The sequence below is a fragment of the Trichosurus vulpecula genome, chromosome 6 (genome assembly GCF_011100635.1).
Source record: "Trichosurus vulpecula isolate mTriVul1 chromosome 6, mTriVul1.pri, whole genome shotgun sequence".
Taxonomy (NCBI): domain Eukaryota; kingdom Metazoa; phylum Chordata; class Mammalia; order Diprotodontia; family Phalangeridae; genus Trichosurus; species Trichosurus vulpecula.
The window spans coordinates 242,974,041-242,992,464 of record NC_050578.1 but is presented as its reverse complement, the minus strand read 5'-3'; the positions used below and the strand labels follow the sequence as shown (position 1 = coordinate 242,992,464).

General features: G+C 35.1%; 1 protein-coding gene across 1 annotated transcript in view; it reads right to left on the bottom strand.

Moving 5' to 3' along the window:
- The window catches only part of ELP4 (elongator acetyltransferase complex subunit 4), a 245,612-nt gene that overhangs the window by 221,088 nt on the left and 6,100 nt on the right, over positions 1-18,424 (bottom strand). The window contains exons 2-3 of the mRNA XM_036764094.1: positions 13,008-13,043; positions 3,788-3,909 (exon numbers count right to left, since the gene is read on the bottom strand). Of these exons, the coding sequence (XP_036619989.1) occupies positions 3,788-3,909; positions 13,008-13,043 (158 nt within the window). The remainder of the gene's footprint in view (positions 1-3,787; positions 3,910-13,007; positions 13,044-18,424) is intronic.

Genomic DNA, 18,424 nt, shown 5'->3' with positions numbered 1-18,424 from the left:
GGGTATTCTCTCCCTGAAAAAATTATCCGATTACATTATCCCCCAGTAGAAGATCACTACCTCAAGGGCAGGGACTTTTCTCCTCTTTTTTATTTGTCCAGCCCTTATCAAAGGGCCTTGTACAAAGTAGGCACTTCGTTTCACCTGTCTCTTGATAGGTATTGTTGAGAGAAATTATATTTTTAATATCCTAGAGCACTACTAGTGAATTTCTACTTAAATGCACTAAATATGTCTTAATGGCCCTGAAAAACTTTAGGTATTTTATAAATTTTATTTCATTAGACTATTAACTTTCATAAAGTATTTCAAATTAAATTTGTTAAGTATAGTGAAAATTCAATAACTGCAAGAGTATTAGAGAATATCTGTTTATAGATTAGAATATATAACATGTATTCTATGAATTCTGGAAGATTATATTATTAATGTTTCATAAGTTCTTATTTTTTATATTAAAGATATAAAATTCTGTTATAACTGACTTTAAATTTCAAATGTTTACTTAACATTTCTTTCATTTTGAAAAACACTAGAAACAAAGTAAGCATTCATTAGACAACCAAGTTATACTTACAGCATGACCTTTGGCAAGCATGTACTTGGTCTATGTCAGGGGTAGCGAACCTGTGGCCTTGAGGCTACATGTGGCCCTCAAGGTTCTCAAGTGCAGCCCTTTGACTGAATCCAAACTTCAAGTTTGGCCTTGAGGCCGAAGGTTCCCCACCCCTGGTCTACACGTACACTTTTGAAAAGCAGTTTCAAATCACTTAAAGTCATACTAGCTTCCAACTTTGTTTTAATCATATTTGCTGTTAGACATGGCATAATTAATAAATTAAGAAATATGGCAGCATAGGCATCAAAACTATAATTTCCATTTTTTCTCAAAAATTTAGATATTTTTAGTTAGTGTCAAATTTATCCAACTTTTATTTTGATGAGTCATTATTAACAATATTATAAATTTATTTTCAATACCAATCACATGATTGTACATTTAATTGTGAAATCATTAAGCTTCCCATTAAAAACCACATACTCCAATAAGTAATGAATGGTCCTGGCATGTTTATTCTAGTAGTATAATAGTAAATTATGGGCAAAGGGAGCAAAAAAGTTCTTATTCTTGTTTTCATTCACAAAGAAGTGCATTTCAATGTTAATTTATTTATTTGTTAGTGAAACAACAGTTTACACAATGACATTTTAAAGTATTCAGAAAGATGTAAGCAGTTTTTACTTTTTGAGGCACAGTGTAGCAGCTCCATCCCTATGAATAATTATTATGATATATACACTTAAGAGGTCCATATGTACTCTTTTAGATAAAAGTGTGTTAACTGAAAAGAGATGCTCAGCATATGTGTCTAAAATGCTTTTTAAAAACATCATGTATATTGTTCTATAGGATTTTCTACAGGGGTGTAATTTTTCAGTGTAACATCTTAATGCTGACTTCCTGAAGGAGCTTTGACTACAATAGGCATGAATATGTTTTCAAAGGATGATGGATAAATTGCTGGGTGGTAATATAATATATCTTAGGCAGCTGATGGGGCTTTTTATCCTCTACTTGTCTTTTAGTTATACACAGTTTTAAGATAATTATGGTCTGTAAGATTGTCTTTTCCCCTTCCTTGTATCAGCAATATTTGTCTTGGTTACAAGTTCAAGAAACTCCCAATCATATATCATAAAATTAAAGCAGAGCAATTACTGAATTTCATCATTGTGCCAATTTGTAAACACTGCTAACGCCTCTGTTTTGGTCACTCATTTGTGAGAATGTTTGCATAATGGTAAAATTCTAAATATGTTATTATTATTAAAACGTTGGATATACTGACACTAAATATTTTATATAAGCCAGGTTATTAGCATAATATAATTTTCTTAGTATAAAATTGTCACATTACATAAAGCTGCTAATTTTCATCAAAATGACAGCTTACAAAAGGTCACAGGATTATGGATCTAGACCTGGAATGGACACTGGAGGTCACCTAATCAAAGCTCTTTCTTTTCTTCTAACAGATGATTAAACTGAGGCCAGCAATGTTAAGTGACTTGCCCAAGGTGATTCAGGTAGTAAGCATCAGAGATGGGTCACAAAAGTTATGCTTACTCTTCTAGAAAAGATGTTCATTTTATCTCTTCTACAATAATTAAAATTTTGAAAAAAAATAATTAAAATTTTGTTTGATCATAATTTTAATCATACGTTATCCTCCTAAAACACTTAAGAACATTAAGTGGGACAATTTTTTTTTCTTATCCAATAAAAAGTGAAGCTCTTAATTTTTTTGGCAACTGATAATATGATACTGTGCAGTATTGATATAACACCCTCATCCAAAACATATTTATAAGAAAGCAAAAGAATAAATATTGTCCACACAAAACAAATACAGATACAGCTAACCAAAAGTCATAAACTTTCAAAATAACAGCTTTACAGTATGTAAGACAATAATGTGATTTTAAAATTATTTTAAATAGTAGGTGCATTAGTATCATGTATAGGAATTTTAATATTGATTTAATAATTCAAATTAATTTTTAATTTAAGTGGATATAAGTAAAGGAACATAATTATACACCGAGTCAAAAGAGGCAGTTTGGTCTAGTGGGTCAAAGGCCCATCTCTGCCTTTGATACATGCTGGTTGTATGACTTTGGCCCAATTACTTAACCTCTCAGGGGTCTAGGAAACATTAAGTCTACAAGCTGTGGAACAGCTGAAGATATGCACAGGTGTCATAATGGAAGTGTCTTCACAAGAAGCTGCTTACCAATGAAATCACAGGTTTAAAAAAGGGATATTTTTCTTTTTTTTGGCAATGCCCAAATGCCATAGTTTGCATTCAAAACGGTCAAGTCTACTTTTCTAATCATTAGAAAACTTAGTCACATCGAATACATTTTGACAAGTATAAAAATTGTCATGTAAATGAAATTTTCTAATTAAATATGAATATCTTTCAAGCTGTACGTTGCAAACAGAATAAATAAAAACTTCCAACTGCTACAGGGTATCTTTTACGTTACATAAAGAAAACCCACTATTCGGGACTATTAGATTTTCATGGCAGCAATTATATCATGTCATCAGGAATACAGTCTTTCTAAGTGCACAAGATAAAACATAATGGACATAATGACAGTAGAACATATTCTTAGTCAAAAGACATCTATGTTAGTCCAAGTAAAAGGATTCCTCAATGATAAAATAAGTGCTCTGCCAACATGAATGTTGTTGTCTAAGTTAGTAAATTTCTGAATACTTCAAATGTAAGGACTGCTCTTGAAAGGTAAAGAAGATGTGTGTAAAATTTCATGAGACTCATTCGATTACTATGGAATTGAGAAAAATTATAAAGACATTAAAAATGAGTGAAATTGAAAATGGAATCATAGAATAATACAAAAAAGAAAATGTTAGAAAAGTTAAGCCAATAAAATGTTTTGCAGCGCCTACTATGTGCTCAATATGATTTTTTATGAGTTAAAAAACCTCCAAGTGTATTAAACATAGATATTTTTTAGAAACAATCAATGTGGTAGAAGTAAAGTGGTACTCAGAGGACACTGGTTGCAGGATCAGACTTGCTGCTAACTTTTGGTGTCAAATCTTGACAATTCACCAATTTTCCTGGCTTTTCTACTCCTAATAGTTGTAAAGCTAGACTGAACTGTAAAGGGTTAATTTTAAAAATTAGTAGGCTCAAAGACACACATGCATACATAATCTTTATAATTTCACTCATTAAAGTATTTCCCATACCTGTAAAATGTCATCAGGGTCTTCTTTAGCAGAGGCAACTAACAAAGTATGCCCACAGACTATTCCCTCAGCCAAGAAATACTTGAAGAGCAAATTGGAATAAATATTATATTTGTCCTCCTCTGTAAAAGAAATAAATGAATAATTTTAGAATATGTAGCATTTTATATGCATATATTATGAATTAGGTGTTGTACCCCTCAATCAAAATCTTCAAAATATATATTTATCTAACTTTCTCCTTCAGTCTACAAAATAACTCAAAAAACAATCATTCCTTTCAACTAGCATTTATTAAGTACCTACTCTGTGGCTGGCACTGGAGATACTAATTTAAAAATTAAATGATCTCTGTCATCAAAAAGCTTACATTCTACTTAGCTACATTCTACCTCAGACATTTCCTATGAGTTTGTGAGCTCCTTCAAGGAAAGAAGTGCCCTCTGCCTCTTCTTGGACAGCACTATTATTTCTTAGTCTAAAATACAAGGCTTAGTTCTTCAGTCTCACAATGCTACAAAGAATGAATATAGACTAATGTTAAATATCATACAAGAGTTTTTTCACATTTTGGCATGTTTGGCCCTAACTTAATTCCTTTTAGGCCTTGGAATCAAAGGTTTAGCACCAAAAGGGCTAGACCAACCCCCTTATTTCACAACTGAGGAAAATGAGGCCCAGAGAAATGAAGAGAGGTTCCCAAGCTCACACAGGAAGCTTAGTAGCATTTCTGGGACCTGAATGAAGGTCCTGGAACTCCAAATCCAGTGTTCTTTCCAACATACCATCCTAGACTCTAAAGGAATTGGCATGGGTGGTTCAGTTTGGTACAGAGCCTGTTTTGTTTTATGGTTTTCTGTCTCTTCCCTTTTATTTGTCACACCTTTTGTTTCCCCATAGGATCTTGATGGTCAAATGAAAAGATACCAAATCCTTTTGCTAACTAAGGGCAAAGGGATCCCTTTTCCTTGACCTATGAAGTAGAGGTGTTTAAACTATCATGGGATCTTTCTATTGTTTGACTCCTGAAGAGTACTTATTGCATCTGAACACAATTCCTGATTTCAATATATTCTGAAGTAGAAAAATGTATGAACTAGGACTGCCCTACTCTACTCACAGGTTAAAGTAGTCTCTTTAATTCCTTGTGACTTGACACTTGACTATACTAGCCCTTTCTCTGCATCACCTCAAATCTAACCCCTCCTGCCCCCCTTTTTACACAAACATACACTCAGGAGGGAAAAATCTGTAAGCATTTAGAAACAAAAAGTTTTACTGATGCCTTTCCAATGGATTTTTAAAGGTGAAATCTAGTTGCTTTGAGATATTATTAAAAATTAAGTTGCCTTCCAGAAATATCCTTAGACATTCAATCAGAGAAAAAACTATTTGCATAAAAATCTTGCCTCTCATTTATATTCAAAATGCCAAAACCAGTAATGAAAACATGTATAGGAGACTATCTTTTTAAGTAGTAGGCATGTTAGCTGCATTTTGCAGCTTTCATATGCTAGGAATACAGAAACAGCATACAAATATGGACAAAAGAAAACATAGCAAAGCCATTATCAATAGTTAGAAGTAACAATAATACCATTATATTTGCAGAAACAGAATCATTAAAAGTATTCTTAACTAGCAATAAAGGTACAGGTGACAGCTCATTTACAAAGAATTTACTTACAAAAAAGTAGAGAAGACATAAAATTAAAAAAATTAGTGAATTAAAAATGTTACTATATGCATTAGAGAGTCCAATTAATCTTTAATATGATCTGTCCCAAGTTCAGCAGTTTAAGTTTTCAAGTGGATTTCACAGAGCTTTAAAATAATTTACAGGGGCTCTTGTGTGTGAAAAAAAAATAGGCAGTGCTTTTGCTATCTCTGCATTCCTCTCACAGCTTATAAGTGGAACTGTCAGAGACTAAACAAAATATAGGGAAATAAAGGCCAAATTGACCAGTTTTGGTAAATTGATTTATATAGGTATAATCTGAAATGTATATAAAATTTAAATAATCAAAAAATACTTAGAGATATTAAAAACATGCACATGAGTCATTAAGACAAGGGCTTTGATTGTTTTGGGGAAACTGTGCAAAGCTTCTAGTGACTTTAAACTTCTCCCTGAAACAAAAGTGCATTCTTTTTCTAATATTAGGCAGTATGGTTGAGTCAATGGATAGAGGAGCAGTCTTACGAGTGAGGAAGACTTGGATTTAAATTCTTCCTTTGAAAAATATTAGCCATTGGATTATCACCAAGTGTCTTAAACTTCTGGTATTCCGAATAACCGAGACCAGGGTTTGGATTCAGTCCAAGGGACGCACTTGAGGACGAATGTGGCCTTGAGGCCCCAGGTTCTCCACCCCAGACTAACACTATTAAGGTATAGATGAGTTGCCAATCTACATTGATGGAGGGCTTTCTCATACAAGAGAGTTCTTTACACTGATAAAATCAAAGGTCTGTACCCAAGACAAAATCAAAACCTTTCTAATGTTCTGTGGCTGTAAGTCATATTTCCAAAGGGAAATAAAGGTACATGGTAGGAGTGTGCAAGAACATACCAATGAAGAACTGCACAGAAGCAGCAGTGTAGAGATTGTCATGAGAGATCTATGACTCGAAAAGGAGGTGGGCTAGTCCTGTAGCCAGGGAAGCTAGCTGATGGACAGTCTCTGTGATTCCATCGTCCTTATACTACAAATTAAGAGATTTAGAGGAAGGCCTCCAGCACCTTGTGTGAACCCTTTGTGGAAGATTTATGGGAGAACATGCCTACAGGGTGAGCTACCATCTGTAGTTAGGGAGGGATTAGCCACAGGCCCAGTCAAGTAGGTACACGTTAGTATGTACATGTATTTCCCTTCCCAATCCTTTTAAACCAATTTATCCTACCTCTATTCATTAATCTACTTCATCAGTACCATCATTGTGGGTAGTCTGTACACAGATACAGATCACAACTCTTCTGTTCCTAGGGTGGTGGTCATCTTAGATAACACAATATGGATGAGTAAAGAAAGTAAAGGAAGCTCTTCAAGCTAGGAGAGACTGGAATCTGAATACGACCTCTGGCACTACCGGCATGTGACCCTGGGCACCTTACTTGACCTATGCCACAGTTTTCTCATCTACAAAATGTAGACAGTAATGCCACAGTACTTCATGGGGCAATGTGAGGATCAAGTGAAATACATTAAGTATTTTGCAAACTTTAAAAGGGATGTGTGTGTGTGTGTGTGTGTGTGTGCGCGCGCGTGCACTGTCCCTAGCCCCAAACACAAATTATTTTTTATTTGCTGATCAAACTATGTTTCTCTAGCTGAATGTAACCTCCTTGAGGGCAGGTGTTATTTTCCTTTTATTTTTATATCCACAGACCTAGAATAGGGCCTTGAATATAGTAGACAAAATAAATACTTATTGAATTGAATTATATCTTGATTTACTCCGACTGAAGAAATTCATCGAGCTTGTGGCCAACCTTAAATTTCTCTGAGTTTAGCTGGAACAGAACTCAGGAGGTGTATGGTCTGGGCTGCTGCCATACTCAGAACCTTTCTAGTCTGAGAGACCTGAAATGGTTTATGCCCCATTAACTGTCAACCCAGGCTCACTGCTAAAGCACCTCGCCATCTACATGGTATCTAAATTTAACTATAGGATTAGAGTATCCTATAACTACAGGCATTAAGGATAAGACAGAAATTTGTCTTAGGAGAACTTAACCTTTGTTAAACCTACTGTTTTGAATAGGATTTAAAACAAAATCATTAAGTAACCTTTTCATATCTCAGACAAGTGTTACTGTAAATGCATAGTCTACCAAGGAAAAATATTTGTGAAGGCCTGTCTGATCCCTTTTTGTATTTTCATCAAGGATGCCCTTGATCAGTGTATAGACCAGGGGTGGCCTTGAGGCCACATGTAGCCTTCTAGGTCTTTGGGGGTAACCTTTGAGTTAAAGTTTTACAGAACAAATCCTTTTATTAAGGGGTTTGGATTCAGTCAAAGGGACACACACACTTGAGGACCTAAAGGGTCACATGTAGCCTCAAGCTTACAGGTTCTCCACCCCCGACAGAGATCTTAAAACAAAGGGTGGGGAGGGTGGGGTAAGAAAGCATTTATATATGACCTGCTACATGCCATGCATTGTACTAAATGCTTTTACAAATATTATCTCATTTGATCTTCATAAGAACCTTGAGAGATAGGGGCTGTAGCCTTCTCTCTTTTACAGTTGAGAAAGCTGAGGCAGAGCTAAAGTGACTTCCTCACGCAAAGCGAGCATCTGAGGTCAAATCTGAACTCAATTCTTCCTGACATCAGGCCTAAGATCTATGCACTGCAGCACCAGCTGCTAGCTAGAACTCTAGTATCAAATACCAACTCCTCTATGTGGCATTTAAAGCCCTTCACCACCTGGCTCCAGCCTACTTCTTCAGACCTAGGAGCTACTGTTCCCATTCATACAGTCTGTGATTCAGCCACTGTCTTTCACACATGCCTTCACACAAGTGCTCCCTGTACCTTGAATGTACTTTCTTGCCACCTCTGTCTCCTAGAATCCACAGCCTCCTTCAAGGCCTCCACTTAAGGCCACCAAACACATGAGGTCTTTCCTGACCCCTGAGCTGTGAAAAAGGGACCAGATGACACGAAGAATCATAGTTTTTGGACATTTTGTAACACTGACTTAGATGTTGATATTTTAAACTATGAAATTCTTGTCTAATGACAACAAAATAGACGTATTCTCTTTTTTTTCTTTTGAGACAGACCTATGATTTCACTGACATTAGGAACTCTCGATGAAAAAATCTCTTGTGCAGGGTTACATGATCAGCACATAATCACAGGTATAAGCTGAATGCAGGTCTTCCCAAATCCAAGGTTAGGTCTCTATCTACTGCTTTGAGACCTTCAGACCATGCTGCCTCTCAACAATACTGCTAATGGAAGTAAATTGTTATCAATCTTGACCTTGTTGCTATAAAAGAAAAAAGACAGAAGGAAATTGCTCCTAAGTAGAAGGGCTGTTCAGAGAGTCTTGTTAAAGAGGCAAATAAGGGAGATGGAAGAGGTTTTTTTCATGCATTTGAAGGAATAAGAAACATTATTTTATGGGACATTTGATAATCTCATATTGCAATATTTATGGTAAATATTTGAGAAACAGTGCCATGAAAGTAAATACAGCTTATGTGCTAGCAACTGTTGTAAAGATGAAGAAGAAAAAAAAAAACTCAACAAGGAATTCAATTAGGACCTTCAGATTAAATCAATGTATACTTTGGTACGCAATGCCTGCAATGCAAAGGTAGACACAGATGGGGAAGATGTAAGATTTTTTTTGAAAATGGTTCAAGATTAAGGAATGTGAGAGGCTAAAGACTTGTGGATTATATAGAAGTCTCACTCTATTCATGAATACTTCCTTTGAGAAAATAATCAAAAGATATAAGACATGGTAAGCACCAAATAACATCACAAAAATGGAACATTATATCTCAAATGACAGGAAATGACATCTCAATTAGGCAAGTATTTGCTAAATATCTTATGAGTCAGGAACTGTTACGTTCTGGGATACAAAGACAAAAACAAAACATTTCTTGTCACTAAAAAGCTTATAATCTATTGGAACATAAAGGAATTCTACCAATGTGAGTCATTTCTGAATCTGCTATCTATATACAATCAGACTAGCAACACATTAGAACAAAAATAAAAATTGGTATATAGCTGTATTCAATTAAAAACAACTCTATCCTGACCTATTTAAATCAGTTACTGATGCTGAAAATAAAGAAATAGATAAAGGAAAGGACATTAATACATCACACAGAAGTTTAAACAATGTAAATCAACTGCCAGAATGAGGAGAACATATCTTTTATTGCAAATACTTGACCTGCTTGACAAGCAGAGAGGTCAGAGAAACTTTAGTACAGAATATAAATGCATTTGGAAAATATAATTTAGAAAAAAATGATGGTAAAAAAATCACCAGTAGGAAAAGCCTAATAAAATAGTGAAAAGGAATGAAAAAAAAAACAATTTAAAGAAAACAAGGTGAAATCCCCAAATAAAGAAAAGGCTTCCCAAGAACATAAAAAGATGAAAATGGAAGAAATGTAACATTACTTTAAGATGGAAAGATTTTTCAAAGATTATTATAACAAATTCTTGTCACTATTAAGGTCAACAAAGCCACAAGACTTGGATTGTAACATAAGAGTCCTAGAACTCTAATGTTTGCACAGAATGTCTCTAGTCACACCACCTGGAACGTTGCTGAGCTTGTGTCATCTTAGAAGCTAAAAAGGCTAAAGCCCTGGTCAGGAGTCAGATGGGAGATGACCTGGGAAAAGCAGGTGCCACGGGTGGTTGAAAGCAGTCAGGTGTAGCAGAATGTGGGGCCTGGAGTCAGGAAGATCTGAATCCAAATCCTCCGTCAGTCACTTACTAAGCTGTGTGATATTGGCAAGTCAATTCACCTGTCTCAGGCTCAGCTTCCTCATCTATAAAATGGGGGGAAGGAGGGTTGGACTTGATTGTTTCCAAAGTCCTTTCCAGCTTTAAGTCTATGATTCTATAAGTCTTTAAGGAGAAAAGGTAGAAATGGCACCAGAGAGAACAAATATGAGAAAAGCAGATGGAGAAGACCAAGTATACACAGACCATGTTTGTGCTGGAAGTGACATAATAGAAGGGAGCAGGTGGCGCAATACTAAAGGTCTCTACAGAAGGAGAGCTATCAAAGGTATAGAAAAAACACAAGATCTTATTATTACCAAAAAAATAGGAGATGAAGAGAAAATCAATACCTACCCTCATTTCCCCATATATATGTATATATAATTTTAAAAACAATAAATTATATTCAAATTGAGGGATCAATGAACTCCAATGGCTTGCTATCACTTCTAGGATCAAATATAAAATTCTTTTTTTGGTATATTCAAAGCCCTTAATGACTTAGCCTCTTCTACCTTCACAGCTTTCTTATACTTTTCTGAGTGTTTTCACTGGTTATCCACCATATCTAAAATGCTTGCTCTTCCTTCTCACCTCTGCTTCCTAGCTTTCTTCAAGTATAAGCTAAAATCCTACCTTCTAATGGAAGCCTTTCCCAATTTCTCCCCCATCCCCACTTTCTTTCCTTTATTGTTTACTACTTCTCTTGTGTATAGCTAGTTCGTACACAGGCTGTTTGCCTTGTCTCTCCCAAAAGATTGTGAACTCTGAGAGGGCAGAGACTGTCTTTTAACTTTCTTTGTATCCCCAACATTTAGTGCCATGTATGGCATATAATAGTATATACTTAATGCTTACTGTTTGACTAACACGATCCTATTTTACTGCTTGATGAAAAATCAAGCATTTTATTTGATAGCACAGATTATAACCTTAAATACTCACCTCCAAACATATTTTAAAATTACACAAGATTCTTTGAAGGAACTAACAATAGAGATAAACTTGACAATCCTGTGATCATTAATATTGAGAGGAATAAAAAAGGGAAATGTTTCTTCCCCACTGGTGTCCACTATTACTACGAAAGCAATTCAGTATAGAACTTGAGCAGAAGCAGGTTTTCCCTATAGATGCTAGATATTCTAGATATTCCTGTTGGGTGACAACATTGTGCTGATTACATCGAGCCCCCAAATACTGCAGAGCCTTCTGGATGACAGTCATAATCACTCAAAACGGTTTGGTCTAACTATTGCTTAGGAAAAACGCAGATGAAGAATGCCTATTGTTCAGAGGATGATATGCAGTAGAATGTACAACCTATGGGGCTCACTATTAGCATACACTTACATTTGACAGATATCCACTGCAGAGGGGGCCCTCTTAGGGGATAAGATTAAAACAGGACAAGGACAAATGCAAAAGATAGCCCAAAATGATCTCAAAAGAATTAAAGTTGTAGGTGACTCAAAAAGCAATGGAAAAATGCATATGGGTGGTGGATATGGGTTCTTGTTTGCAAGAAGTAATATAGGAGATATCACTGAGCACGTGCATGATCAGAAAAGGAGATAAGCCAGTCACATAGCAAAAGGGGACTGTCCAAGTGTTGAAATGGAATTCATGAAATATTAAAAGAGAGAGAAAGGGTTCTGGTACAGATTCTCTACGAAGGATTTATGGAAAGGTGAGGACAAGAAGCACATAGGATGAAAAGGAGTGGATCTGTACCAATGAAGTTTGTGCCTTCACTGATAAAATCACAGATTCATTGAAGTACTGAAGAATATTTGATATAAAGAAAAATGAGAAGGAATAAATAGGCTATTATTTGGGAAACAGTGTAATCTTAACTGATGACACAGAGAAAGCAAAAGTACTCATATCCAATTTTGCTTCCATTCGTCAACAGAACAGGATTCCTAGAAAATCAGTGTGTTTTCTATCCTTGGAAGTATTCAAACAGACAATGGACGTCCATCTGCTAGTATGATGTAGAAGGGTTTCCTGTAATGTGTGGAAGGCTAGGACAAGTGACCAATTCCAAAGTTCTATATATACGATTATAAAAAAAAAGGCAGAAGGTCTTAAGTGATAGCCTTGTCAATAAAAGATCAATTCAGTATAATCAATGAATTTCCAAATCATTCTTCTAAATCCTTAAGCAGTTAGCAGATGACAAATAATGTCTAAAACTGGATTCTTCATATCAAAATTTCAAAATTCATCTAATCAGTTGGCTACTAAATTCATTCACATTTCCTATCTTAAAAATTTAAACATCGTTTACTAAAATATTAAAGTTCTAATGGATTTTTAGACTAATTTAAACTATTTTAGAGTGAAATATAATACATATTTTTAAAAGTTCACTGGTCAAAGTTAGGGCTTAACATTTTGACATAATTGTCTAATCACTTTAGGTGGATACTTCAATTTAAGTGAATGAATATTGAGCACCTACTAAATTCAAGGCATTGCATAGGTTAAGAGATGAATAAGATGTGGTTCCTTTTCTAATGAAACTTGGATAAGTACACAAATAATTCTGTGTACCTCTTAAAGCAATTCTTCATGTCTGGTTTTATCTTATCAACCCTTTAATAAAAATTACAGAAGAGTCAAAAACAAAAGGATTTAGTTTTTCTTAAAGGAAGTATTTTAAAAATTATAAGTAACAGAGTGATGAGGAATGGCACAATTCAATCACATATTCTATACGAACCGATTAGAAGCAGTGTTCCAACAGCTAAGCCACCACCTGGAAATAAAACCAAAAAGAAAATTAATCTACCTTTTTCATATTACCTTTCATGTGCAAGTAAGATTTTATCAAGGACAGGTGATACAATAAATTTAAAACTGGTTGTGAACAACATTTTAATTACCTTTGTGATACTTTTATTCAATGCATTATTATGAAATAATTACATATTATATGTAATTACACACTACACATTACAATTACTTTCATAATATCCCGTACTATCCTCCTTTCTTCAGCAATGGGACCATGCTGTGATCAACATAACTATAGTTAAGCACTCCAATAATGCTATATTTAGCATTAGTTAATAAATTAACTCGGTAGCCAAGACTTAACTGTGCATAGTACTGCAACAGTGACATCAGTACACTTAGGAAAGAAATGTTATTAGGATAGAAATTCCACTTTTATATGTATTCTCACATGTAACAAGCCTCATTGAAAGGAATAACTAAAAATAATTATCTATTTTTGCTGTTTAGAGACAATTTTAAACAGGCTAAACACTTTGCTAAATATTAAGGTCTAAGTACACTTAACATTAATTTCATTCAAAAAACAATGACAAAATCCCAACAATTTTATCAAAAATTAACAGGAAAATTTTGTTTTAAAAAATAAAAGAAAGAGGCAGTTAAGTGGCACAGTAGATAGAGCACTGACCCTGGAATCAGGAGGACCTGAGTTCAAATCAGGCTCAAACACTTACTGTGTGACCCTGGACAAGTCACTGAACCCCAACTGCCTTAAAGAAAAAAGAAAATAAAAAAACCCCAAAAGGGCAAAAGACTAAGAACTAAACTACAAGTAATGATTAATATTTATAAAGTGATTTGCCCAAAGCCACACAGGGAATAAATAGCAAAGCTAGGATTGAAATTCCATTCTTATGATTCTAACCACAGTGCTTTCATATAAATTCAAAATCTATGCCAATGTTTTCATAATCTAGTGTGCACAAAAGCTATGACAACAATAGACGACAGAATGGTATCACAGGAATTACTTTACTCTCAAAGTTAAAATAATTGCAAGCATTACACGAGCCATCTGACAGCACTTTTGTGAAGTTAATATTTTACTATATACGGTATTATGTCAGAACTTTGCAAGGTAAACTAAGTTATGATTCCCAATATCATTTCATTTCCAGTGGAATAATCATGGTGTGATAAGATACCTGACTTTGAGACAGAACATTTAGGTTAAATTAACTATGAATGGTAAAACAGAAATTACTACTAGACTGCCAAGAAGAGTAGACATAATATAGGAGAAAGGAGAGAGAAACAGAAGGGAAAAAAAATGACTGCCATTCGGAGTAGCCTGGATGTTTCTCAAAGGCATTTTACATAATCATCCATAATTCAAATACATTACTCTTCCTGTTCTTCAGTTTGTATGTGTTTTTATGCTTACCTGGTTTAGTTATTAGACTGAATGTATACTTTTATCTCTTTTAGAACTGGCAAGCTCTTTTGAAATAGCATTTAAGCCATGCCAAGGCACAAATGGCAAAAATCCTTTTGACTATTGCTTAAAACTTAAAGGGGCAGCTAGGTGGCTCAGTGGATAGAACGCTGGGCCTGGAATCAGGAATATTCATCTTCCTGAGTTCAAACCTATCCTCAGACACTTACTAGTTGTGTGACCCTAGGCCAATCACTTCACCCTGTTTGCTTCAGTTTCCTCATCTGTAAAGTGGGCTAGAGAAAGAAATGGCAAATCATTCTAGTATTTTTGCCAAGAAAATCCTCAATGGGGTCACAAAGAGTCAGACATGACTGAAATGACTGAACAACAACAAAAAAAACTAAAAGATATACTAATAAAGTAACAGTAATCACTAAGGATGAGGGATCCAAAAAGGGATACTTCTATGAACATGTAAGCTCCGTAACAAAAAAGTTTCCTTTAAGACAAACATTTTATTTGCTCCAAAGCATTACTTATTCTAATTTTATATTTTAACACATTTATTAATAAGCACAGAGCCTCACAGTAAAGAATATAATTTAGCATTTTTCTCCTAATTTACTTTCCAGAGAAGTTGCTGGCATGTGGTTGACTAACCAAATTCCTCTGGGTTTATTCCTACCTTCCATGATTAACTTTTTAACTACATGGATCTTTACCAGGTATTTACCACAGAAGTAAAGTAACTTGAATGACAGCAATCAGATCAGGAAAAAAAAAATCTAGCAACTGATAACTACATTCCTATTTTACAATTAAATGATTTGACAAATTGGATAGTTCTTGAATTGGTGACTGTAATTACATTTCAAATAATTACCTGAAGTGCTTTTAGTTTTACCAGTTGTACCCTTTTGAAGGGAGAGCCAACTGGGTGAGTTTTGGGTATTAAATAAAGTCAAATAGAGAAGGTAGCTGTACAACTGAGACAATAATCCAGCATTTTCCATAATCACTCTGATAGTTCTAACAAAAGAATACCAAATTAAATCTTTACAATTTGACAATCAGAAAGTTTGGAACTTTTCAACTTTTCCCAGACTTGCTTTGTTTGGTTCTGGAAGGAAGAATCAGAAGGAATGGGAAGCAGTGGTAAAGAGACAAATTAAACTTGGACACCGACAAGATATTCTAACAATGGGAACTCTTTAAAAATGGAATGAGCTGCTTTAATGATTAGAGGGTTTGCTATAAATGGAGATCTTCGTGTAGATGCTAGATCACCATTTAGTAGAAATGTTGAAGTAGAGATTCATTTTCTGGTGTAAGTTGGATTAGATGGACAAAATTCTATGATTCAATCAAAAAACATTGTGCTAGTCTCTAGGGATTCAAAGACAAAAAGAAAACAGTCTTTGCCTCACAAGAACCTTACATTATATTTGGAAAACAACATGTAAATAGCAAATAAAAGATATATAGATAGATATACACATATATATATACATATATAAATGTATTATATATAGTGTATATTATATGTATTAATACTATGTATCATATTAATACCATATATTATACTAATACTTTATATGTATGTGTATATATGTATACATGTACATATACATATACACACACACATATATACATTATATACATATATATCACAATGAAAGGGGGAAGGGGCACTAATAGGGAATCAGGGAAAGCCTTTGGTAGGAGACTGTACTTTGTTGACCCTTGAAGGATCCAGGGTTCCAAGAATCAGAAGTGAGGAGGAAGAACATTCTGGGCATGGGGGACAACTTAAATATGCAGAAGCTGCAGACTGCATGTTTTGTAAAGCAAGCAGGCTGTTTGGCTTAAGTGTAGAGTGCATGAGAGGGAATTATGTTTGTGTTATCATCCTGAAAAGGTAGGCTATAAGTACTTTAAAAAGAGGAGTTATATAGTTCATATAAATATATATATATTCATATATTTTAGGGAAATTAATCTGGCGACTGTGTGGAATTTAGAGGCGAAATTGGACACAACTCAATTAAGAGGCTATAACAATAGTCCATATGAGGTGATGAAACTCCAGATTAAGGTAGTCATGGTTTGAAAAAAAAAAAGATAGATACGAGATACATCGAGGAGGCAGAATCAACAAGACTGGCAAAAAAAGATATGGGGAGTGTGTACGTGTGAACAAAAGTAAATTCATGTCCATTGCTAGGTTATAAATCTGAATGACAAGAAGAATGATGCAGGGAAATTTGTGGGGGAAGGATGGGGTAACGGACAACTTAAGGTGTGAAACTAGAACTTTATTTTAGACATGATGAGTTTGAGAATCCTATGGGATATCCAGGTGGAAATGTCAAGCAGGAGGGTGGAATTACAGGACCAGAATTCCAGGCAGAGATGAGGCCTGTATACATAGATTTGGGAGTCATCTAAATGGAAATGATAATTGAATCCATGGAAGATCCATGGGAGCTTATGAGAACATTATGAGTAAAGAGAAGAGAGGACCCAAGATAGAACCCTAGGGTATGCCCATGCAGAGAGTGATGGATATGGATAGTATATTTGCAAGAGAGTGAGGATTGGTATGACAAAGAAGGTAGAGAACCACAACAGAAGGCTGTCAGGAAAACCCAGTTAGCAGAGTTGTATGCAGAAAGCGAGTGAGGAATGTTACACACAAAGTGTGCAAAGTCATCAATGCTATGTGCTTCAGGGAACTGAGAAATAAGATATGAGAAAAGGTCACTGGATTTATGAAAAGGGATCTTGGTGACCTCACTGAGGATTTAAGCCAGATTACAGAGAGTTGAGACATAAGAGGTAATAAAGTAGAGATAAATAGTGGATGGATTTTGGTTTTAGGAGTTTGGCTGTAAAAGGGAAGAAAGGTACAGGAAAAATAACTTGAGGGAATGGTAGGTTCAATGAAAGGTTTCTTAAAGATGGGACAGATACAAGCAAATTTGGGAATGGAAGTTATGGAAAGAATAAAAATTAGGGTGAGGAGGTAACTGAAGGGGCAATGAGAATGGGAGGCCAAAGTAAAACAGCTGGCGCTGGCAAGAAGAGGACTACGTTCTTTCTTCAAGACTCAAGCAAAGGAGGCGAGAATGTTGCTGAGGTAGAATGTGGAAATGGGAAAGAAAGACAGCTCCCAGTCCCAATGGCCTTAACTTTTTTCAGCAGAGCATAATGAAATTCTGGTGGTGGTACAGAAGTCCTTAGAAGAGATCTGGAATTGCTGCTATGGGGAGCATGGCAGTATCCATCACAGCAGAGGGAAAGGACTGGCATGCAGCAGATCTAGCTGAGATCAAAAACCAAATTTGAACTGCATCCAGTCAGCCTGACTTGGGGGTACTGAATGATGATAACCCTGAGAACAGTGTGATCTAAGGTATTACCTAATAATGTATCTAATACTGGACTTGAATTTGAAATTCCCCTGTTAACATTTAACAATTGCATGACCATTGGCAAATCCCAACTCTTCTCAGCCTTTATTTCCTCATCTTTAAAACAGGAATATCTGTAGTAGCTACCTCACAGGTATGTGAGGTTCGAACTTTGCAGATACTGAATCACTGTATAAATGTTTACTTGCAAGGCTATTTTTTTCTTACCAAAAAACAGTCATGCTTTCATTATAGATTGTCACATAAATTATAATTGAGAATAACGAACTCCTCTGAAATGCAAATGACAGTATGGGATCACAGAACTTCAGGTTTGCTGGCCTTCAGAGTCCATCTACTGCAACCCTGAACTGCATAGAAATTGCCTTCATAACGTCAAGAAGTCACCTGGTCTTTACTTGACGATATCTAATGAAGGGTACCCACTACCTACCAAGGCAGTTCATTTCACCTTTGGATAGTACCAATAGGAAATTTTTCCTGATGTCAAGCCTAAATATACTTCTCTCAGCTTTCAACCATTGCTTC